Source organism: Gossypium raimondii, chromosome 12 (genome assembly GCF_025698545.1).
Source record: "Gossypium raimondii isolate GPD5lz chromosome 12, ASM2569854v1, whole genome shotgun sequence".
In the NCBI taxonomy this organism is placed as follows: Eukaryota; Viridiplantae; Streptophyta; class Magnoliopsida; order Malvales; family Malvaceae; genus Gossypium; species Gossypium raimondii.
The window spans coordinates 21,485,668-21,509,576 of NC_068576.1; the positions used below are offsets into that span (position 1 = coordinate 21,485,668).

Genomic DNA, 23,909 nt, shown 5'->3' on the forward strand with positions numbered 1-23,909 from the left:
TCCTATAAGGAAACCAATGAGTCAAGTCTCTTCATTGGAATCTGATGTAGTTGATAAGGCATGTCAATTCTCCTTAATTAAGACTTAATATATCCTTAATGTGTTTAATTGATGTCCCTTCAGCTCCCTTGAAACCAAATTATAAAAGCTTGTGTAACATTCTCTTAAATGGTACCATGATGAAGGTTTAAAACTCTAAAAACGTTTAGACTTGAAGAGTCTCCTTTGGTCCATTAAACAGCCTCCTTAATGTTCTTTAAAAAGCTTTGAAATCGTCCAACTTGAAGAGTCTTTAATCATATGAAAAGTCATTTGCAAAATAGATATTTAAGATTAAACAATAACTTAAAACACTCATAAAAACAACATATTTAATAACACTCATGCACATAAATTAAATGAACATGCAACTTAAACCATACTTGAAGTAAATTAACAAATGAGATGATTTAATGCATGACTTATGAAAACACATAATGCAGGTCTTAAAGGATCCTAATGTATTAATGTAAAGCGTTAACTAAAGATGCATTCAATAAACAAGAAACATAATGCACATTTTAAAAGATGTAGTTGTATTAATGCAAAACATTAAATAAAGATGCATTTAACAAACACTCATAAATTAAATGAACATATTTAATAACACTCATACACATAAATTAAATGAACATGCAACTTAAACCATACTTGAAGTAAATTAACGAATGAGATGATTTAATGCATGACTTATGAAAACACATAATACTGGTCTTAAAGGATCCTAATGTATTAATGTAAAGCGTTAACTAAAGATGCATTCAATAAACAAGAAACATAATGCACATTTTAAAAGATGTAGATGTATTAATGCAAAACATTAAATAAAGATGCATTTAACAAACAAAACACATAATTAAAAATTGAAGAGTTTGTTCAAGCTAATCAAACTGTCACATGCAACACATTACATGGAATTGGATCGTTATCTTGAGTCCAATAGAAATTGGACTTCTCATACTCAGCCTGAACTTATTGAATCAATCCTAACATCACCTCTTTGAGCTTCTTGGATCTAGCCCAAGTCATAGGCCCAACGGGAATTTCAATTGGATTTCTTCTTTAATTCTCCTCATCTTTCAATCCGATTAGTATTGACATGGATGACTTTGATATTATTCCAATCGATTCTTCATCAAACGCTTCCATGCATATATCATCACCCAAAGAATATGGTTTGCAAATTAACAAAATCCATCTATGTCCGTAAACAAGCTTCCCGTCAATAGTACCACAAGTTTATTTTTCATCAAGTAATTGTCTCGTTCAGTTTTTAGATGAATATTGTTAATGATTGTGTGTATCACAAATTCAGTGGGAGTAAGTATATGTTCCTAATTCTATATGTCGATGATATTTTGCTTGCCACTAATGATATAGGATTATTGCACAAAACCAAGAGGTTTTTATCTAAGCATTTCGAGATGAAAGATATTGTGAACACCGCTTTTGTTTTAGGAATTCAGATACATTAAGATGCGGGGTATTCTTGGATTGTCACAAAGAGCTATATGGATAAAATACTCAAAAGGTTTGGCATGCTAGGTTGTAGACCAAGTGACACCCCTGTTGCTAAAGGAGAAAATTTTAATCTTACTCAATGCCCTAAAAGCAACCTTGAAATACCGAAAATACAAAAGATTCCCTATGCACCAACTATTGAGAGTATAATGTATGCTCAAGTATGTACAAGTCTAAATATTGCGTACATTGTTGGGATGTTAGACAAACATTTAAGCAACCCTAGTATGGACCATTGGATAGTAGCCGATAAGTTATGAGGTATCTTTAAAGAAAAAAAGTACATGCTCACATATCAGAGGTCTGATAAGTTAAAGATAATCAAGTATAAAGACTCTGAATTTGATGGAATATTGATGCAAAATTTTGTCACTAGGGTGAAAATTGTGACAATAATTGGTAGTCCTTTATTCCAATAACAATAGGAGCACATCAAAGTCAAAGCACATAAACTTAAGTTCTTGGTTGTTAAAGTAAAAGTTCAGAGTGGTTAGGAGCCCATAAAGCATATTGAGACAAACTTCATGATTACGGACCTGCTTACTAAGGGACTACACCCAAGGTTTTATAAGAGCACACTGCTCATATGGGTGTAATGTCATTCCAGGATATTCAGTTTTAGTGGGAGTTTGTAATTTTAAATATTTTTTTGTTATAGACACATTTTTTAGTTATTTCAATTTATGGATATTAAAGATATTTTCTATAGAAATAAAGTTTATTTAGTTTATTTACACTCTGATTTTAGTAAAATTTAATCTCACTAAGGTTAAGGAGGACCAATTGGAAATAGGCATGTTTGGTTCACATTGCACGTAATTTTCATGCTACATAGACATAATTAATCTATGACATTTGGTTATGTTAATATATGTGATTAGGGATGGATTTAGTTACGATATATGTAACAAAAGTCGCATTGATTCTATGTTAACATAATTAATGGACAAGATTGTTCGGAATACCTTTTGGATATGATAGTAAGGTTTTGTGCTCATAGGCTTATATAATGACATGTAATTATAAGGTAATCTATATATATGTGGTCCAAGTGGGAGATTGTTGAAAAAATATGAACATCACATATATAATAAGCATAATTACATGTTATTATTTACTATCATAAAATATTAGCTCAAATTAAAATGATCTAATTTGGTTAAGGTTTATTAGGCTTTAGTTATTAAATAATGTATGAGCCAAATATGTGTAGATACTCTAGTAACTAATTTCTAATTGATGATGGACTGAATAGAAATTATGGTTAATGTGCAAAAGTTATATATTAGGGCTATGGTCCCCAAATTACACATATGTAACTTTTCTAACATCTCATCCTTAGAAAAGAGAGGGTCGCCTTCATTGAATTATTTGTGTGCTAATTTGAAAGATCAAAACCATAATATCCGAAAATTTCAAGAAAGCGATGGATTTAGGTACGCTTTCGTATCTAGTTTTTTTCTTGATTTATCCTTGATGATTTGACATGATAGATCCTGATTAATAAATTTTTATATCAGATTTTGTTTTTACAGTTCTAACAACCACATCATGGTCAACGTTCCATGTCATTAATGACGTGGCACATTCTCATTGAAGAAAAAATTCCCTTTTTAACTTTTAGGTGCCAAATGGATAATGGAGCAAAGTTTAAGTCTAAAAATCAAGAAAAAATGTTTAGATATCAAAATAATAATAATAAAGGAGAATAATGCAAGGACTAAATAGTTAAAAAGGAAAAGACTAATTAGGATATCAGTAAAAATAGGAAGGGCATTTTCGTCAAAATAAAAAAGTAAAAGAACAGAAGAGAAGATTTTTGTTGTCATCGTAATCAGGAGCCTTTTTATCTGCCAAATTGCGCCCATCCTTTCTCCTCCCTTCCTATGTACTCTTTTAACGTTCATTTTCTCTTTTATTTTTTGAAATATTTCTCAATAATTTCGCTCCCTCTTTGGTGCAATGGCCGCTAAAACGATCGTGGAGGTGAGTTTTTGCTTCTTCTTTTTTTGTTTTTTTTTTAATGTATAGCATTTGATTCTTATCTTTTTTCTGTGATGAAATGGAGATGCTTTGGGAAATAAAACTTCTAATTTTGGATTATGTGTCGACCTTTTTTTTTTTTTAAATGAGAACAAATTTAGTATTTTAACTTCAAATTTTCTTGCATTTTTTTCCTTTTATTGGGAAGCACAGGAATTGCATTTCATTTTTGTCTCTTCTCTTTTTCTCTCTTATTTAGAATATGATTAGCTGAAATTCCATGGCCATTATGGTCTAATCTACATTCCATTTCATTTTTTATTTTTTTTAAATATTTGGTTTCCTGTTTGGTTGCTGAGAAAATGTAGAATGAGAAAGACATTTTTACTTCTAGTTTCTTGCATTTTCTTCAGTTTCTTGGCCAAATAGAATTGTTTTTTTTTTAATTAAATATTTTTATGACAGTGATGAATTAGACTTTCTTGGATTGCCTGGTTCCTATTTCAAGTTCTGTTTATGACTTAAGACTTTCTTCCATTGCCTAGTTTTATTTCAAACCTTATATATATATATATATATATATATATATATATATAAATTCTTCATTTCTACAATTAAAAGTAAATTTTCTTTTCTTTTTCCACTAAATCTAATGGTAAAATGTCAGCCGTATGAATCTGTAGATAGTTAGAAAATCAGCGTTGACCTAGAAAAAAAATCTAGATTTATATCGCTCTCACATTTAACTTGTCACTAGTTCGTTCTTTTAGTGATTAAAAGAACCTAAAAGGGAAAAAAAATGGAAAAGAATAATTGTTTTCAATATCGGTATATCGTCTGTGTGTGCTTCTCTCTGACTCTATCAAAGATTATATTGCTATGCTTTATTTTAAATCATGATTAATTGCAGGAAAAACCATTCTTATCAGGGATAGTGGATGGAAGCACCAATTTACCTGTCGACATTTCATGCTTTGAGTTGATTAAGCCAAGCTTTGATGAGACCAACCAGCATTGTTCTCTTGGTAAGGATATTCACATCAGAAAAAGTACTATTCTATGTTTCTCCAACTTTTCATTTTTTTTCTTTAAGCATCTGTGTTAATTTAAACACTCATATCCAACACATAACCAGACATGGATGTGAAGATAGGGCTCTCAAGGGATCCCCAAATACATGAAAAAACTTTAACATTGCCATGTTATAGGCAACCTGAAATGAACATTTGGAGAACCACACTCCAAAAGCTAGCTATTGAGGTTGAAGAGCCTAGGTCCATATAAACCTCCAACAACGAAGCATGTGATTGAACGCTTTTCTATGTTTCTTCAACTCTTCATGTTTTATTCTTGAAGCATCTGTGTTAAACACTCATGTCCAACACATATTCGGACATGGATATGAAGATAGGGCTCTCCAAATCCGCAAATACATGAAAAGATTTTATCATTGCCATGTTGGAGGCAACCTGAAATGAACATTTGGATAATCACATTCCAAAAGCTAGCTATTGAGGTTGAAGAGTCTAGGTCCATATACCCACCTACAATGAAATCCAAGTTGCATACCTTGCAGTTGGAGACAAATCAATTGTCGTGCACTATAATCTTGTTGCCAATGCAGGTTGACTTTGCACTAGCTTAATCTAACCCTAGGTGATCATTGCAATTCCAGCGTCACCATTTGGGTCATGAGTTAACTTTGCGTTAGTTAATTTTTTCTGGTCCTGAGCAAACGCTGCAATGTTGACATCACCATCCGTGTTATGCAGTCTGGTTTTGCACTACCATCTAGCCTCAGGCGATGCAATTCCCATGTCGCTAGTTGTGCCACATGGTTGCAACTGAGAGACATGATGGTTGGCTTTGATACCAATTGATATGGACCTTTGGAGAACAACACCCCAAAAGCTAGCTATTGTAGTTGGAGAGCCTAGGTCCATATAAACCCCCAAAATCCACAATTTTCCTATGTGAATCCAAGTCCTATACTTTACAATTGGACGCATTTCATGCCCCTATCCAACATTCACACCCAAGTTTGAGTAACACGAGTATTAATCAATGTCTATACTTTGATAAACACATTTTTTTTATAAGCATGTTTAATGCGTTAATTTCAGATGTCTTGCCTATCCTAATTGAGGAGGCTTCATTTCCAGTAAGAGAAAAAAGCAGCTTAAACACTTCACATGTAAGTTCATTTCTGTCATCTGCTCCAGTCCTTTTCTCCTCCCCTGTAAATCTGATCCAGTCATTCAATCGTCTTGATCTTAGTGGCTTTTTTAAAAAAATCACTTGCTCAGTTGATTAATCTGAGATGCATTTAACCAATCATATCTTTTCTTTATAGCAACTTGCAATGTTGTTAATGTAAATTAAGGCTGTAATCCAATACTAGATTTGCTCTAAAGCCACTGGCATAATAGAAATGTTACATGTTTATATCTCCAAAAACATGCTTAAAACCTGTTTTCCAAATATAGAATGGTATTGTTTAGTAAATTTGCTACTGCTTCAGTTTCTTCTGTAAAAGTTAAAGAGGGTACATTATTCTTCTAAAATCCTGCAATTTGACCCTTTTGAGGGAATGCTGATCTCCCTAAGAATCAGGTCAGCATGGTCTCCTGAAATCCTTCTCCATTTTCTTTCAAGTAGATGTGTTCGTTTCTAGAAGTGAAAATTTACTCAACATGGAACTCAAAGTACACAACCGCTGACCCATTTGAGATGACCTCAGGATGGTCCAGGTGTTACATCAAATTCTGTCACGTCCCATTAGATTTAATGCTTTGAGAACTTTTTATTGTCTTGTAATTTCCTTTGTGGCTTCCATTTTTGTTAGTCTAATGTTTGCTATCTCTTAATCTCTGTTTGAAAGTTAGTTCTAACTTTATGCTCTTTCTTGTAAATAAATTCCTTCAAAATGAGAATCTGGAAATTAATTGAGTTGCCTCCTATTTATTAACCATTTCGTTGTGCAGGTCTCGGATGCCTATAGCTTTTCTGTGTTGCCTGAGGAAGGAAACATGAGTCCAAACTGTACACGGTTAACATTTTTGAGCCTCCTAGAAGTTCCCTTTTCATCTAAAAACCAGATGTGTTTGGATGCGCAATTGAGTTGCCAGAACTGCATTGATTTGAAAGTGGACAGAGAAGATGCTTATTCACCTTGCTTTCTGGATATAAACATCGAGAAAGAGACTCCTGACATATTTGAATTCAGTGATGAAACTGTTGGAAATTTGAAAAGTGAAGGCGTAGTGACGGTATGTTTGATCTCCTATCTATATATATCAAGCGTATTTAGTAAAATGTAGATCATACGTACAGTGTCGGAAATGAGAATTGTTTATTTAATTATCAAGTGTTGCTGATTTTCCTTCCTTAGTTATTGGTACATTGTTTCTTCTTCACTCTTGACTCTAACGTTAGATCTCAATGAATTACAGCATTTGCAGAAGGTGTTGCAGAGACAAGCAAGCATAACTGTAGGTGAGTTTTAACTCAGCTTTGAGTTTTAATGGGTTAATTGCACTAAACTTACTCTGAAAGGTTTATAAGAATATCCCATTACCTATTATAGATAACAATAATTTCCATATGCCTCCCAAATTCTGTGGATTTATTTACCGCTTTGATGATTTGGCCATGGTTGCATTCTTTGTCATAGCTATGGCTGGCTGCTTCTTTTAAACAAGAAACAAGAGAACATTTGAATGAATAGAAACTGTATAAAGTGCTTCGGGTTTATAATGTTTTGTGTATATCATTTGATGTGGTGTTTCGAGATCTAAATTTGCATTTTTAACAAATTGAATGAGATTCGTAATAACTAACAAAAATATTTGAGTTGGAAAAAATCTTAATCCTGACATTTGAATGAATAGAAACTGTATAAAGTGCTTCGGGTTTATAATGTTTTGTGTATATCATTTGATGTGGTGTTTCGAGATCTAAATTTGCATTTTTAACAAATTGAATGAGATTCGTAATAACTAACAAAAATATTTGAGTTGGAAAAAATCTTAATCCTCTTGTGGCGCCTGCCCCAACATTCACCCTCAAGAAGATTTTAAGTAGACAAAGTAACTTCATTTGACATGTATAATTTCAGTGAAGTGACAAATGAGAACAGGTCCGTGATTGATACTTGGACATCAAGAGTCTTTGAAGATTTAACTCTATTATATTACTGTTCCAGATCAGTAAACTTCATCTTTATATGTGATTTTTATACTTGTTTTCGGACTTGTCTACTATCTATTCTCTGCATTATTTTTGTAACTGTTTAATTCTTATTAATTCCATCGGCTACGCCTTACTCAGGCCATGCCGATTTGGTTTTATGACTTCAATTGAGTTATATTTTGACAGACAAATCAACCGAGAGGGTTCATGATGCAGCTACGAACAGATGGAGGAGGTATAAACGAGCCGCGTCATTTGACTCGAGGAAAATAGTCCTGCTTTTCTCAATCTTGTAAGCTCTACAAATTTTAGCAAATTTAACTATTTACTTTCAGACTACAATTGTTTTCATTAATTGGTAGTTTCATTTAGTGAGACGAAATATTTCTGTGATAAGTAGTAAGGTTATGCCTACAAAAATATAGTAATTAATAAAAATAGAAAGCATTGATGCAAGAAGAGATGGGAATCTAAAATATAATGATAGCTTGGAGGATTTTGTTTAGTCAGTCTACTTTAAAAATTCATGAGTAAAACCCTAAGAAACCTAGCATTGAGCTCAAGCAAATAACTTAGCTAGCAACTTACCATGACAGATTTGAGCAAACAAAGATGCGTCTTCTGAAATGAATGAATGTGTACTCATCTTCTTGATTGGGTGGATGATATTAATGGACGTTGGTTGGTAAGCAATCATAATGTTTCTTAGTACTAACATGGTAATCATAGTAACGGAGGTCCAACTTTTTATGGTCTTCTCTTTCAAATAATTGACTTATCCTATCTTCTTGTGTTCAGGTCAAGTGTGGGGACATTGATTTTGATTTATCTGACGCTCACAAACAATTGATGGGTTCAACCATGTCCTCTTATCTTGTTTTTCTTTAACAACTGCTGCTTTATGTTAGCTTTCCTCTGTAAATATGATTAACGTGTTCCTGAGCTTTTTTTTGTTGGGTTTGTGTTCGTTGAGGTTTTTCTTTTTAAGAAAAAATGGTGATTCGAATTAATTGAATTTGTTCATAAATTTAAATCAACATATAATTCAACCTATTCACAAATAATTAAAAGCTTTATTCATAGACATATTCATGAGTTCATCTGTAAAATGTTTTATTTTATAAAAGAAATTAAAAATAAAACATGCTTGCTTACAAATACACTAGTTTAAAAGTTAAGATGTTAGTGGTTGAGGATGGCTGTTAGTCGCTATCAAAGGGCACCGATGAACTTGGTTCCTGGACAAAACAAACATTTTACACAACTCAACATTTTCTCAGGCAAGGAATCTTTATTTTGTATCTAATTTCTGGTCAATTTTTGGGTAACAACGATTAGTTTTATATTGATTTTGCAATATATATTATGATTAATGCATTGTATTACAAAAATTGACCATTTTTAAAGTGGAATTAAAAAGTTTATTTTTTTTTGTGGAAACAAAAATAATTTAAAAACCAATAGGAAAACATAAATCAATTTAATTGGCATAATTGCAATTATGAGCCCAAATGAAAGGCTTTTTTACCCCAGTAATGTGGAAAAAAAAATTAATTATCAAAATAGGCACACTACAAGTTATTTACGAAAATAGGTAAAATGAATGGTGTGCAGTTGATGTCGTCGACGTGTCAGGCAGCACCTTCAAAATTTTTCTCTAACCATTCAGCCATCATTACAAGTTATTTAAAAAATAATAAATTTTTTTGTGTCGCCACCGATATATATTTTTTAAAAATACCCGTAAGAAATACGAGTATTTCGGGTTTAAAAAAATATTTTTTAATGGTATTGCCGACATGTCAAGCAGCACCGGAAGTGGATCTTTTTTGTTGGTTTTTGTAAAAAATATCTGAAAAGGAAAAAAAAGGCGGGAAAAAATGGGTTTACTAAATCTTTGCATGGTGCCACCGTCGACGACAATGGTGGATTTGTCAATGATTTTCAGTTCCAATACCATGTTTCAGATTATTTGGCCGATGGGGGATACATTGATTCGACTTTGCATTGCTAGAGTTTCTCGGTTCCCGGATTATGTTTTACTGGTGAAGATGAGAATGAAAAATAAATTGACTTTATTTTTTTTGTTTAAGGGAGGGTGATAGGGCTTAATTAGGCTTAAATGCCGATTTTTTTTTAATTAGGCCTTTGGGCGATTTTTATTTAGGGAAATAGACCAATTTTAGGAGAGAGAAAAGGAAAATGCGTCCAGTTGGACGTGCTTTCCTCCAACGGTAAAAAGCAATGGCTTTTTAAATATTGTTGCGCCAACGGTAAAAAAAATTAAAACCCCCAATGGTAAAAAAAAATTTACCCTATAAATACACCCCCAAATTTTTTTTTTCATTCACATCCTTCTCTCAACTCTCTCGTTTTAAATTTTTCGATATTTTTATTTAAATATATATATTTTAATTATATCGTTTCAAATCAATTTCTCACGAATGACTGCCTCTCTAATTCGCTTTGACGACAAGCATATTTACGTTGCCCAAGCTATAATGGTAAGAAGAAATTTTAAATTTTGTTATTTTCAGTTATGTTAAATTTAAATTTCTTTTTTTTTTAATTTGAATTTTTTTTATTGTATAAATAGGCGGATGATCATGTTTTGGAAGGCTTCATTCATAATATGGGAAAACATGTGTTCTCTGAAATTTGTGGCCGCTTGCAAGAGGTTGGATTCTTGCATGCGTCTCGTATGACTAGGGGCTGCAAACTTGATCTTACACTAATCAACTCGTTAGTGGAAAGATAAAGGCCCGAAACACATACTTTCCACCTTCCAAGCGACGAGTGTACAATCGCACTGGAGGATGTAGCGCTCCAACTTGGTCTGCCAGTGGATAGGCCAGTTATCACGGGATCAGGGATCGTTCCGATTAAAGTGGACCTCTCAGAGCAAAGTTAGGAAAGGTTCCGGACAAGTTTTAAGGTGGTCGAATATCAATCAACTGGTTGGAAAATAATTTCAACAACCTCCCTAAAGACAGAATGGAGGAGGTCGTAGAACAATTCGCCCGAGCATCCATCATGAGGTTAATCGGGGACATTTTAATGCCTGATAAATCTCAAAATTTGGTGCACGTAAGGTGGCTACTACATCTAACGGACTTCAATGAATGCATAACACTAAGTTGGGGATCGACCGTCTTGTCTACGTTATACTGAGAGATGTGTCGGGCCACAGTACCGAATATGATGTTGATCAATGGTTGTCTTCTCCTGCTGCAATTGTGGGCCTGGTGGCGACTACCATTTCTACATCCCAGAGTGACCGACCAATACATGTTCCCATTGTTGATGAGGTAAACATCATTTATTAATAAATACGTAGTTTGTATAATAATTTTTTTTATTATACGCTTTGACTAACATATTGCTTGTACAGGTGGAACCATGGGTCGAGTTACGTGGGACTGCCCGAGGAGTTGGAAGATTTTAGGCTGTTGTTAGACCAATGCTCGGAAACGAGGTTAGTTACTTATTCTTTTGAACCTATATTAATTACGCAATGATTCGTAAAATTTTTTTTGTACATAACAATATTTATAATTTTACTTTTCAGTTTGAATGGATGTCGTACGCCAACACTGATATCATATCTTGCATCCCTCTGAAAGTGTTGGCCAATCGAGAGATGTGGGACGCCAAGGTGTCATTAGTAGTATACGAGACGGTAGAAATGTACGAATTGGACCAGGTGTTGCGACAGTTCAAGTGGAGGCAACGAATCCCGCCATTATCGCAAGACCTGAAGGACTGCGCAATGTGGACATGCGGGGGAAGAAATACGATAATTGAGTGCAGCTGTCACAAGCCAAAGTGCAAAGCCATGACCATGGCACAAGATGCACCCCATAAAGGTCTATCAATTAGATGAGGATTGTTTAGCCCACGAAAACTGGCCCGATTCAAAGAACAATTGGAGAAACATGTCAGATTGAAGCTTGGGTGGCCCAATGATGAAGACATGGCAACATAGGCTACCTTAGTAAATATGAGAACTAATCTTAGAAGATTGATAGGAATCATATCTTGTAAAGGTTAGATTTGATTAGATATTGTATCTTGTAAATCCCATGATTTAAGGGATAAGGCTAATCTCGTTCGTTGATGTAACTTAATCCAGACCGTAGGTTTTGGGGGAGTTCAACTATAAATAGAGAGCCTCCCCCTCACTTGTAAATCATCCATTATAATTTGAATTCTTAAGAGTAATAGAATTCTTGGAGAGCATTTATTCAAACATCTCTCGTGCATTTTTTTCTGTGGCTTTCTGTTGTTCTTTTGTGGCTTCTTTGGCATAAATTACTTCCACTATACAAATTGGTGCCTTGGAGGAATTCTAAAGGAATCCTTACTTGTGGTGTTGAAGCTGACTTAGGTGAGTTTGGTACAAACGAATTGTCTAAGGCCGCACGGATCGCGAGACAAAAGATCTAACCCCGTGACACAACGCATGAGGAGTCATTGAGGCTTAAGAGCGTAGGATGCAATCCTTACCTATCTGCGAACCATTTTTCTCAGCGGACACGGCGTCAGATGTCGAGTACCTGCCATAATTCAAACTCGTTGCCAAGTCATATCCGCTATCCCTGGAGTAAAAGAGAAGGTAAATTCGGCGCAAGAAACAATGACAACCGCCACAACAGCAACATAGGAGGGGGCGTGGTTGCACGACGGGATCCTCATCGGCCCAGGTAGAAGAAGCGCCGCCTATGTCTACGCAATATACAGGTCAATTTACTCCACTTATTTCGGTTCATTTCACTAACCCCATATTTTTTCACAAGTACCACTGCACTATGAACCACCATTACAAAATGGTCGATTCTTCTGTTCCCGTAGGTAGATATTTCCCTACACCGATGTCCCCCACATACTTCACCCCTTACCGACCTAGATGCTAGGCCAGATGTCAAGGCATGCACCGCTACCGATGACGATTCCAATGTAGATGCCCATGCAGCACTCGACACTGATGCAGATGCCCATGCAGCACTCGATGTCAATGCCCAAAACAATACTGACGTACCTAGAATTTGGGGCACCTTATGGTTACTCGCCTATAGTGACCTAAACATCGTTCGCATCACTGTTTTACCAAGGTGGGTCATCGATGCAACCATTGCTTGCTAGAGTATCGGATACATGATAAGAGGCTAGGACTACGCAGTCATCGATTATGTAGGACGAGGATGACGTTGGTGAACCCTAAGACAAACGCCATGGGGCATTGGTAGGTGAGAGTCCCAGCGACTATGATGATAAAGAGGAAGTCTACAGGCCCTCACCTCTGGATACACCTCTGGATGTACCTCCGGTTGCACCTCTGGCTGTAGGCAAAAATCCTCCACACGACCGTCGTCCACCGCCTTGCGGCACAAAATCTCCCCAACGACACAGTTGATGTATTTTTGTTGTTCTTAATATTGTAATGTAAATATATACAAAAGTAAATAAATAAATAAATAATTTCATTCGAACATTACATTTGTCTTCATTTCTGTGTAATATGAGTTATGCGTAAGTTAACAATACATAACAAATTTCAATTTCCTGAATAAAGGAAGTACTACATTCGCAATATTATTTGGAAGAAAATAATCCTATCGACATTAAGGCCCTACTGTATCCCTGTACAAAGAACATATTGTCTTCGTATGCCCTGGGTTTCTACAGTACGCGCATAATCTCTGTTTACTATCCCTCTCCTGAATATCCATGTTGTTCCTTATCTTTATGGAATTTAGGCGACCAATTCATCGTCGAAGTACGTTGGGTGCATTTCCACATTAGTTTTAAAACTTAGTACATACCGATCCAATACCAGACACCATTGCCACAGATAGTTGTACGAACATCTGGCTCCTCCCCATCAACTGCATCTGCTGCCCTTCTTCCTCACCTGTATCTTCCACAGCCACCCTTCTTCATTGACCGCATTTTCTTCCCCGATCGTATTTTTTTCCTCATCTGCACCTTCATTATCACCTTCAAGTAAGGAGTTAGACGTACCCTCATCGATCCTCGTTGAAAGGATTAGGTCATTGATTCTCTTGTAACCCTATGTGCCCATAAAAAAATGAACCGGTTTGATGTCAGTGTACATCAATGATCCCCCCGTATAACTGCTTTCGCCCCATGACATCGACCTAGTGTCGAAGTTAAAATTAAACACATTGATTGAATGTCGAGCCCGAGTGTCCAAATTGGGGTTATGCTCAAGCCTCGACAAGTACTGGCCACCAAAGTTTAGATCCGTGCCAAAGATTGATGAGTGTCTCCCCAACGATGTTCGGAAATTAATTTCTTTTCTCATGAAGCTTGTCATAATTAATTTTAAATTTTAAGAGTTGGCTGCAGCACAATTAAAGGAAAGAGAAATAATTAATTATTTGACATTTCTCTTGAAGCTTGCCTGCAATTATTATTTTTATTTAAAGAGTTACAGTAAATTTTTTTCTTTTTGTCAGCCAAAATTATTTTAAAATTAAAATTTAAAATTTTTCTACGCCACAGTTAGTTCTTTCTCTTTTCTTGAGCTCTTTTAAAGAAATATGTTTACAATTAATTTCCTTTCCAATAAAGTTTGTTATTTTCATTATAGTCTTTTATAGTTTTCTTTCCATATAACTATTTTTCAAATAGAAAATTATATTTCATGCACCATTATCACCCTTTCTTATTTAAAAAAAAATAAAGCCCAAAAAAAATAAAAAAAATTCTCATATTCACCTGTAAAACACAGTTGGAGAATCTAGAAACTCCGACGATGTAAAGTTGAATCGATGCATCCCCCACCACTGTCAGTCAAATAATCCAAAATATAATCTTGGAACTGAAAATCATCGACAAGCCCATTGTTGTCGTCGGCGACGATACCATACAAAGATTTAGTAGACCCATTTTTTTCTCCTTTTCAAATAGTTTTTACAAAAACCAACCAAAAAAAAAGTTTACTTCCAGTAAAGCCTAACACATACGAGACACTATTAAAATATATAAACCCGGAATACTCGTATTTTTTGTGGACTTTTTAAAAAAATACATAACAATACTGCCTAACACAATGACAACATCAAAAAATATTGTTTTTTATATAACTTGTAATGATGATTAAGAATTTGAGGGAGCCTGACACATCGGTAGCACCAATTGTGAGCACTATTTATTTTGCCTATTTTCTTAAATAATTTATAATGTACTTACATTATTAGGGTAAAAAAGCGGAAATGAATTCAATAAATACCAAACCTGTCTTTAATATTTGAGTAATGCAAGTCATCATTCAGAAACAATACTTCCATTTTGATTATGGAGGGTAGGAAATTCTAATGAAAGAATCAGTATAAGCATTAAAGATCTCCAAATGTCAATCCTAGAAGTAATTTCCTGAGATCAATAAAATACTGGAAAATATATTTTAACTCTAATTTCTACGATACATTACTTCCATAAACTACTATCAAAATCAAGGACTAGATTCCTGAAATTTATTTTTTTTAAATTGAGGGATTCTGTTCTTCGTTTACCTTTGTATTTGGTGGTTGAAATAAAACCATGTTTGAATGCTTCTTTTTTCTACATATTTGTCTTTAACATGCACAACCACCTCCTTGTTGCTCTATCTGGGAAGAATTGACGGTGGATTTCAAGTTCACATCCACCATGTCGTCTTGTTTTGTTGAAGAAAGTCTTTCCATCCCCGGTAAGGCAGCCGCGATTTTCCGGAATAGAGGCTGCATTTTCATATTTATAACAATCAACATGATTTTTTAACAAACCAAGGGCAATCAAGTATTCTATGGGAAGCAGCAGTTCAACATTAACAAGCAAACAAATTTTGTCTACAAAATCTTAGTGATGTCAAGGTGGCCTAAGTTAGGTGTGTTAAGGATCACGTCAGACTTTTGACCACTTAACACATTGCATCAAAAGGTCGGGTAAAAATAAATAATGATCGGAGTATGTCTTGAAGAACTATTTCAGTTCATTCTCTAAAGGAACTTAGGCCACCACCTTGACTACATCGACTTTAATCAGACATCAACGAAATTACTCGGTTATGATTATCGGTTTATATCAAGTAGTGTTTTTCTTTTTGCACCTTGATATTGAATCCCGCTTTTGCACTGGTTTCTATAAACATGACTCCTAATTCACGAGCTTTGCTATCTCCTTCCTCTATAGAGACCTGCCTGTTTAAGCACCAAAGCGTATAAATCGACTGTTTAAGACTGTTTAAGAAACTCCCTGTGGTTTAAGTCTAGACCTGAATGACATATTATATTAACAATGTTTAAGAAACTCCCTGCGGTTTAAGTCTTGATATTGAATCACGGACCTTTTATCAACTAGATCAGTTTTGTTCCCAACAAGAACAATAATGACATCACTGCCTCGTTCTGTGCGTACCTCCTCCATCCATTTGGAGGTGTTCAAAAATGATTGCCTATCTGCAAGGATATAATTGGGGCTAACATATATGCCAATAAGATCAGTATGGTTATCACAGGGAGTCAACTTATGCAATTCAAAATTATCACAGGGAGTCAACTTATGCAATTCAAATTAGGGTATTGGAAGAGAAAGGATTGTATGAAACAGGGATATTATCCCTTTCTAATAATTTTATGCCACATCAGTAATTTTATCCTGAATTTAAGGATTTTAATTTGGATTTAATTTTTTTCAGGATGAAAATGCTGAAATTCAAGATGAAAATGCTAATATGGCATAAAACTATTGAAAAAGAGATACAGATGATGTGACAGCCTTGTTTCATAGAATTCTTTTCCGGTATTGGAAATGGACGTGTAGTATACAGTTACTTTCAAATATATCTATCTTTAGATCCATAGACATATCTCTCTGTTCATGTTAGACATCCATTTTGAATATATATATATATATATACATATATATACCTACCATATTTAGAGTATATACCAAACAAAAATATTTTAGAAAAATAAAAAGTTGGGACAACATCACAGCCAGTAAAAGATTTCCATTATAGTCTCTCATCTAATGAAAAGGAAGAAAACAAAAGCCACTCGGGTAAGCTCATACTCACTAGCTACATCATAGACAATTACTGCAACAGAAGAATCTCTGATATAACTCGGAATAAGACTCCTAAACCTCTCCTGCCCAGCAGTATCCCTGTGAAATTATAAGATAAAAACTCAAACGGAGACGAGACAAATGAAAATTTGAAGAGAATATAACTCGTGAAAACCAAGAAATTTAGATTAATTTGCATGTTATGCTTTTCTCAATTGCCAAACCACACTTTGGCATGGATGGCTTTTGATAGTTTACTATAAGAGGATGGAAGTACGTAGCAGAAATGATTTACTTTCGGTTTCTAAAAGTTGTCAACCGCATGAAGAGGAAATGCTAGGGATTCATCAAGCAAATACGGCTTCTTGTTTTCTCATTGTAATGACAATTACCCACAAATTTAAAGCTCCTTCAGCGACAACAAATTAAAACTGCCTTACAACAAAAGTAAGCTTTTGTAGTCTAAAATTTAAACAATCAACACCTTAAGTTCACAAAATATATGCTTGATTGCATGTGTATTGAACATACAATCTAGCAATGGAACTAGAACTAATAAAGAAAATGTTGAACATAGTTATCCAAGATCCAATGAAAAAGGAAGAAACTGTATTACCAAAGCTGCAAACGAACCGTTCGATCTTCAAGATACATTGTTTTTGATAAAAAATCAATTCCAATGGTGGCCTGCATTTATATAGCAATCATTCAAGAAAAATATACATATAAACATTCCCTCAATTCCAGTATTCACTCGATGTGATAGAAGTAAAGTTCAAATTCAATTACTAGAAATAATCATCGTACCAAAAAAAAAAAATCCAAACTGATTATTTAAATAAACAAAAAAAGGATCTGCGATAGGCTATCATGGAGAATCGAACAGTATAGCAAAGATCATTCTGCTCGAGATCAACAAAACAAGCAAAGACGATGTCAAGTAGGAGATTAAGATTCCAAACAGAGAGATGAATAAGTCGAAAAACGGAAATCAAATTCAAATAATATATAAGAAGCAGAGGAGTTGAAGAAATGGTGAAATGTTCATCGAATCTAAAAAAACATAAGGTGGAAATGGTGGAAAAAGTTTACCTGGTAAGTGGTGTCGAATTTGTCGTACATGAAGCGGGTGATAATGCTGGTTTTGCCGATGGATTGATCGCCTAAGAATACCAGCTTGTATTTCGCCAAAGGAGAGACTGTCGCCATTTTTTTTTCAAATTTCTTCACTCTACTTTTTTTTAGAAAAAATTATAAACAGAGAGTTGCAGATCTGATTCTGCAATGAAGAAAAATTGAAATTATGTTTATTATCGTTATTATTATTTGGATGGAAATGGAAATATTCAAAGAGACAGAAGAAAATGAAAGGAAAGGTTGAGTTTAATCCCTTCCATAAATAGAGGGCACGAGAAACCGCCAACTATGACGATGACGCCTTTGTGAAAATCTTTGGACCGCTTCTCACTTTCCAATTTCACCCTTTTTTTTATTATTAAAATATGATCTATGAAGTTTTATACATTTATAATTTAGTCTCATTATTTTTATTTAAAAAAAATATTTCTTTATATTTTGAATTTATTCATCATGACCAAGTGAATGTTTTTTATTTTAAAATGTCACATTAATAAATTTAATAAAAAATTAATCATAAATAATAATTACACCTTAATTTTAAAATATGAAAATTTAAAAATATAAAAATTTTAAATTTTAAATATACAAAATACAAAAATTTGAAACATATTTTAACCTTATTCTTTCAATAACATCACCAAAACTTTAATTAGAGAGGAAGAACTACAATTAATTCAAATAAATTATTTTTAAAAATCAATATTCAACATAATTATATTTTGTAATTATTTTATTAATTTATCAAACTATTTTTAATATAAATTCAATATTTGTAAAATTCAATGCTAAAATTTTAACACTTTGATCTTTTAATACTTCATTTTATAATTTATCAAATAACATCTTACTCTTTTATTAATCTAGTCACCCTCCTCTTTTCATTTATGATAAAACTTGTAAAATTATTTTATTTTTCATTATTCTCTACAGTTTCTATGTTTGTTTGTTTTGGTTGTTGAAATAAAAGCAACAAAAGTTTGTAAAACCGTCACAAAACAATGACACATAAAAAGTAGATTTCAAAACCATATCTATCCAGTGGCGGAGTCACAAAATTATTTTAGTATCAGAATTAAATTATATATTTTACTATAATAAAAATGTAATTTTATTATTTTAATAGTATATATCTTTATAAATTTTAAAGGATTAAATTGAATTTTTATCATTCTTGGGAGGCCAAAGTATAATTTTACTATTACTAATTTAAAAGTTTATAAATTATAAATGGCTTTGGAAAATTTTCCAGTTTAGGGGGCCCAGGGCCCTGCCAGCCCCCAATGTGTGGAAACTACGTATTTAGAACACATGTGTGCGTTTATAAATAACATAAAATAAATAATGAAATAAAAAAATTTGAAACCAATAATAACACATATGCAATATGTATGAAATTAAAATAAAAATATAGTTTAAATCATGAGTAAAAGAAATTTAAATAGGTAAATACATCATATTAAGAATATTGAATACACTCCAATTGTTTATCATGGCATTGTCATATTTCTTGAGTTGGTCTTGATATCAAGTTGACTTACATCAACTCAATAAACGACATTATTAATAAGATTATAGTATATCTATAATGTGGGTAAAAATAATTATATGATAAATTTATTAGGAATTGATATAAAAACTAAATGTTACTTTAGTTGAAATGTTAAAGTGTGAGATTATATTTGGAGTTTTGATTCAAACCCTTCGTAAGCATGATTTTTTTAAAAAAATTTATATAAAATGATGAAACTCTTAAATTAATATTTATTGTGTTGTTAAAATAATAATCTTTTGGTAATTTAATATATGAGTTTGGACCCAATTATAGGTGACACCAATTCAATAAAAAAATTTTACATGAAGAAGAAGAAGAAGAACTAATGGAAATAATAAATTGTGCATATTAAAATAAAATGTATATAAAAGATATTAAAATAAAGCTCTAGTTAAAAGATAGATTTAAGGTTTTATTAATGTAATTGGCGCCCATTAAAATACTACATATACATACTTTTATTGATTTTTGTCAAAATTGAATTGGTTTAATTACGAAATGATATTTTCGTAATTTTTCAAATTGAATTAGTGTCCATCAATGGCTTACATAATAAGTTTAGATATATAGTTGATGTAAGTAATAAAGTATGCATAATAAAATTAAAATGTATAAAATATTAAAATGAAACTTTAGTTGAGTGATAAATTAAAGGTTTTACTCGTGCAATTGCTTTAAATTCAAATCTCACAATATGTATATTTTATTTAAAAAATTTAAAATACTCTGAATAATATAACTTATTTTAATTACGAATAACATTTCCATAATTCCCATAACCGAGTTAGAATCTTAATGACCTAGTTGAAGATGACACCAATTCAATTAAGAGCTTAAATAATAATATAGTTAATTATTTATTTATTCATTCCACCTGTAAAACAAAATTAATTTTATACATTTGTATAACTTCTTTATATGCTGTATACTCTATCAATTCAATTATCATATTTTATTTTCTATAAATATAAATTATACAATTTAAAATATTTAACTATATATTTGATATATTAAAATATTATTTTGCATGAATATAAATATATCCCTTTTCGTATAAATGCATAAACAATATTCTTTCCAATCTTTCATGATTTATTAGGTTGTAATCAAAGTTGAACGTTGACTTTTCTTGTTTATTCTCTTCTAAGGATGCACGTGGATTCCAACGTTGGTACAATCCTTTCTCTTCATTTCAAAGGTATTTTACGAAATTGAATCTTTTCAAATTATCCTTTTAATTTGTTTTCAACATATTTAATCTTATTCCATTATTCTTTTACAAGTCTTTATTTAAACTCTTTCATTCTTTTAGTTAGATGATTTTTATTTTAAAGTTTTTAAATTAGTTAGATAATCATTTATTTGACCCTTCACTTTATAAAAAATCATTTTAACCCTCTATATAATTTTTTTGTCTTTTTAATATTCAAACTTTCACTTTTTATCAAATCACCCTAAAATAGATAAAAAAATTAACAAGCTAACTTTGATTATTCGACTTCCACATGTATATCATGTTAGCAATTACTTTTTTAAATTAAATATTTTTCCAAAAATATAGAAATTTATTAAAATTATTCAAAAATTTTGTAAAAATATTAAAATTATACTTTTTCAAATAATTGTTTTTTGTTTTTTAAAATATTATACACGTGAACTGCCATATGGATGTCACATTAGCAAAGTTAACGTTTGTTAATTTTTCCTTTTATTTTGGGGTGATTTGACAAAAAACGCATGTTAGAGGGTTAAAAGAGGTGAAAAATTAAATGAATGGCTAAAAGGACTTTTTTTTATAAAGTTAGAGGGTCAAATAAGTCATTATGCCTTAAAAAATTATATAATATCATAAATAAATACCTAAAAAAACATGTGTTAAAATATAGATTTTATTAAATATAAAAAAGAAAAACTATCAAATACGGCTTTTCTTAGAAACGAAGCTATACTTTTTAAGGCAGAAAAGATGAATCCGAAAAGATATTTGCAGAATACATGTAACTAAGCTAATGCATGCATGCACGTGCAAATGAATAACTTGGAGGATTCAAGTTCTGACACCCAAATGCATTCACTTACCTCATCTTACTTTCATTTTTATTACCTTCTCATACTCTCTCACGTGGCTTTTCGGCCCTTTATAAATGCAACTTGTTCATGTTAGGAACACATCTCTACAAATCACTTTCACTACTCTCTCACGTGGCTTTTCGGCCCTTTATAAATGCAACTTGTTCATGATAGGAACACATCTCTACAAATCACTTTCACTTATGAGCATATCACTTGAAGAAAACACCAAAAGCAAAAAGGTCAACTGAGTGAACCCCATAAGAAGTTAGAAATCAACCAAACAACACTTGTATGAATGAAGTCTAATGTAAATGTGTATTTCTTAGTGTCTGTTTAGAGTGTCATTCACTAGAACATGAGAAGCTATTCACACTCCGATAATAGGCAAAACCAGATGGTATAAAATCCTATGACTGGTCCATCAACACAATACATGCAGGTTTTATATTTGGAGCAAGCAAAAATGAGGATGGAAATGCAAATTTTAAGAGAAATAGCAGGACTATAGAGAACCATGCATAGCTTCTTTATTAACAGCAAGAAACCAAAAGCATACCTCAAGAGTCTGAGCTCAAGGTATTTATACAAACTTTGTTAACTGCTTAATAACTAACAGCTAACCATTTCTTAACAAAATAACTACTAACTATCCAACTATTACAACAGGTTGACTCATTCCTTAATATTCACCCAATTGGTGAACATCTTTGTAAACACTCGGTTTTGCTGACAACCTTAAGTTGTGTCATGAACTTGTTAAAACACTCAACTGACAAAGGTTTTGTGAGCACATCTGCCACCTGGGCTTGAGTTGGAACGTAACCAATGATCAGCTTGCCCGTTGCCACCTTTTCACGAACAAAGAATAAGTCAAGCTCTACATACTTGAACTTGGTGTAGAATCAGATTAGCAAACACCGCCACTGTACTTGAATTATCACACCAAAGGCTGTCTTTCCTGCAACTTGACTCTAACCAGATGCCTCTGTTGTAGCATGAGCAAGGCTTTTGTATTCTGCTTCTACAGAAGAACGAGACACCGCTTGTTGTTTCTTAAAACCCCATGAGACCGGGTTCCCTCCAAGAAAAATACAAAACCCTGATGTGGACTGCCTATCATCAAGATCATCACCCCAGCTGGCATCCGAGTAACTCGTAAGAGAAAGTTGAGGGGCAGCAGTGAAACAAACTCCATGATCAATCGTGGCCTATAAATAACGTAAAATACGTTTAACAACTTTGAAATGATGATCAAGGGGCTTGTGCATGAATTGGCAGACCCTGTTTGCAGCAAACGCAATCTCGGGCCTAGTGATCACAATATATTGTAGTGCACCCACTATACTCCTGTATTCAGACTCATTTTCGATAGGGCTTCCAGTATTCATAGACAACACACAAGAAGAAATCATAGTAACACCGCCTTTGGAGTTATCCATGCAACTTTCACTTTCTTTTTTTTTTTTTGCGAGAAATATTTTTTTATATTCTAAAAGATTGCAAAGAATTAGTATGTAAAATTTCATAACGTTTAGAAAGTGTTCAGCACTAAAAAATATTTTTCCAAAAAAATTTCTGCATAAAAAGAAAATTTATTTTGAGGTCGTTTGTTGTAAATCAATTTATAATAACACAAAAAACACCTAAAACACTCAAATCTGGTATCAAATGATAAAAAGGGATGGAAGAAGCGGAAGAAGGATCGTATTTAAGTTGTTCGACTCGAGAAACAAATATTTAGATGTGACTTGAAAGGAAGAAATCAAATAGATTTAGATAAAATTAAGAAAATAAGAAAAATAAGAAATTTAAAAATAAAGAATAAATATTCAAAATAATAAATAACTAACTAAATGAAATTTGAAAGTGAAAGATGAATTGAATAAACCGGTGGATGTGATGGATAGATAGACAAGTGTCCAATTGAAAACTTTGAGATATAAAACCCCAATAAACTGACTCTAATCAACCATCCAAGAAATAATTCTTGGCAAATTGAAGGGTGAAGAATGAATTCCCATGACTCCTTGAAGAACATTGATAAGAAAACTACTTCTAAAAATCACAAGAAAAAAATCTTGCATCAAGAAACAAACTCCCAGAGTTGAAAACTTTATTAATGAAAACAATTGTCTCCCTAATGAACAATGAAGAAGTGTTTATATAGGCTGCTAAGTACATCCAAATAAAAATCTAAAGTATATTGAAACTCTAATTATTCTAAACAATAAGTAGTTTTAAATTAAACTTTCTTATTTGACTAAGAAACATAAAACTTCTAAACAACTTAAAATACTTAAACAATATCTAAAATTCAGAATAAATAAATAATAAAATA

At 32.6% G+C, this 23,909-nt stretch overlaps 3 protein-coding genes across 8 annotated transcripts; 1 reads left to right on the forward strand and 2 right to left on the reverse strand.

Annotated features, from left to right (window-relative positions):
• Window positions 1-3,398: 3,398 nt before the first annotated feature.
• Window positions 3,399-8,744, forward strand: LOC105763526 (uncharacterized). 5 transcript variants are annotated; one of them, XR_008191725.1, is made up of 8 exons: window positions 3,399-3,546; window positions 4,454-4,568; window positions 5,667-5,737; window positions 6,528-6,812; window positions 6,996-7,038; window positions 7,921-8,026; window positions 8,331-8,419; window positions 8,533-8,744. XR_008191725.1 is itself a non-coding variant. In XM_012581763.2 (7 exons), the coding sequence occupies exons 1-7, from the start codon at window positions 3,523-3,525 to the stop codon at window positions 8,582-8,584; spliced, it is 696 nt and encodes a 231-aa protein (XP_012437217.1). In that variant the 5' UTR covers window positions 3,399-3,522; the 3' UTR covers window positions 8,585-8,744. The 5 variants fall into 5 exon arrangements, 3 of the variants coding, with proteins under 3 accessions (XP_012437217.1, XP_052480733.1, XP_052480734.1); XR_008191726.1 differs by having other exon boundaries at window positions 6,996-7,034; window positions 8,533-8,676; XM_012581763.2 differs by lacking the exon at window positions 8,331-8,419.
• A 6,325-nt stretch (window positions 8,745-15,069) lies between these two features.
• On the reverse strand, window positions 15,070-18,217 carry LOC105763527 (ras-related protein RABH1e). Of its 2 annotated transcripts, none has more exons than XM_052624685.1 (6): window positions 17,899-18,217; window positions 17,423-17,493; window positions 16,813-16,905; window positions 16,085-16,216; window positions 15,848-15,938; window positions 15,070-15,479 (listed from the first exon to the last, which is right to left on the reverse strand). In XM_052624685.1, exons 1-6 carry the CDS (start codon window positions 18,013-18,015, stop codon window positions 15,336-15,338), a joined length of 648 nt encoding a protein of 215 aa, XP_052480645.1. In that variant the 5' UTR covers window positions 18,016-18,217; the 3' UTR covers window positions 15,070-15,335. The 2 variants fall into 2 exon arrangements, with proteins under 2 accessions (XP_052480645.1, XP_012437218.1); XM_012581764.2 differs by having other exon boundaries at window positions 16,085-16,196; window positions 16,817-16,905; window positions 17,899-18,216.
• Window positions 18,218-22,542: 4,325 nt separating this feature from the next.
• On the reverse strand, window positions 22,543-23,010 carry LOC128035475 (uncharacterized mitochondrial protein AtMg00810-like). Its single transcript, XM_052625219.1, has 2 exons — window positions 22,852-23,010; window positions 22,543-22,779 (listed from the first exon to the last, which is right to left on the reverse strand). The coding sequence occupies exons 1-2, from the start codon at window positions 23,008-23,010 to the stop codon at window positions 22,543-22,545; spliced, it is 396 nt and encodes a 131-aa protein (XP_052481179.1).
• Between the last annotated feature and the right edge of the window lie 899 nt (window positions 23,011-23,909).

Excerpts from the sequence above, each read along its gene's own strand:
- LOC105763526 (XM_012581763.2), top strand. The coding sequence starts at position 3,523 with ATGGCCGCTAAAACGATCGTGGAG. Across the intron at positions 4,569-5,666 it reads CAACCAGCATTGTTCTCTTG|ATGTCTTGCCTATCCTAATT; the intron begins GTAAGGATATTC and ends CGTTAATTTCAG. Across the intron at positions 5,738-6,527 it reads GCAGCTTAAACACTTCACAT|GTCTCGGATGCCTATAGCTT; the intron begins GTAAGTTCATTT and ends TTCGTTGTGCAG.
- LOC105763527 (XM_052624685.1), bottom strand. The coding sequence starts at position 18,015 with ATGGCGACAGTCTCTCCTTTGGCGAAATACAAGCTGGTATTCTTAGGC. Across the intron at positions 17,494-17,898 it reads AATTCGACACCACTTACCAG|GCCACCATTGGAATTGATTT; the intron begins GTAAACTTTTTC and ends ATATAAATGCAG. Across the intron at positions 15,939-16,084 it reads ACTGATCTAGTTGATAAAAG|GCAGGTCTCTATAGAGGAAG; the intron begins GTCCGTGATTCA and ends GTGCTTAAACAG.
- LOC128035475 (XM_052625219.1), bottom strand. The coding sequence starts at position 23,010 with ATGGATAACTCCAAAGGCGGTGTTACTATGATTTCTTCTTGTGTGTTG. Across the intron at positions 22,780-22,851 it reads TTGCGTTTGCTGCAAACAGG|GCCACGATTGATCATGGAGT; the intron begins GTCTGCCAATTC and ends CGTTATTTATAG.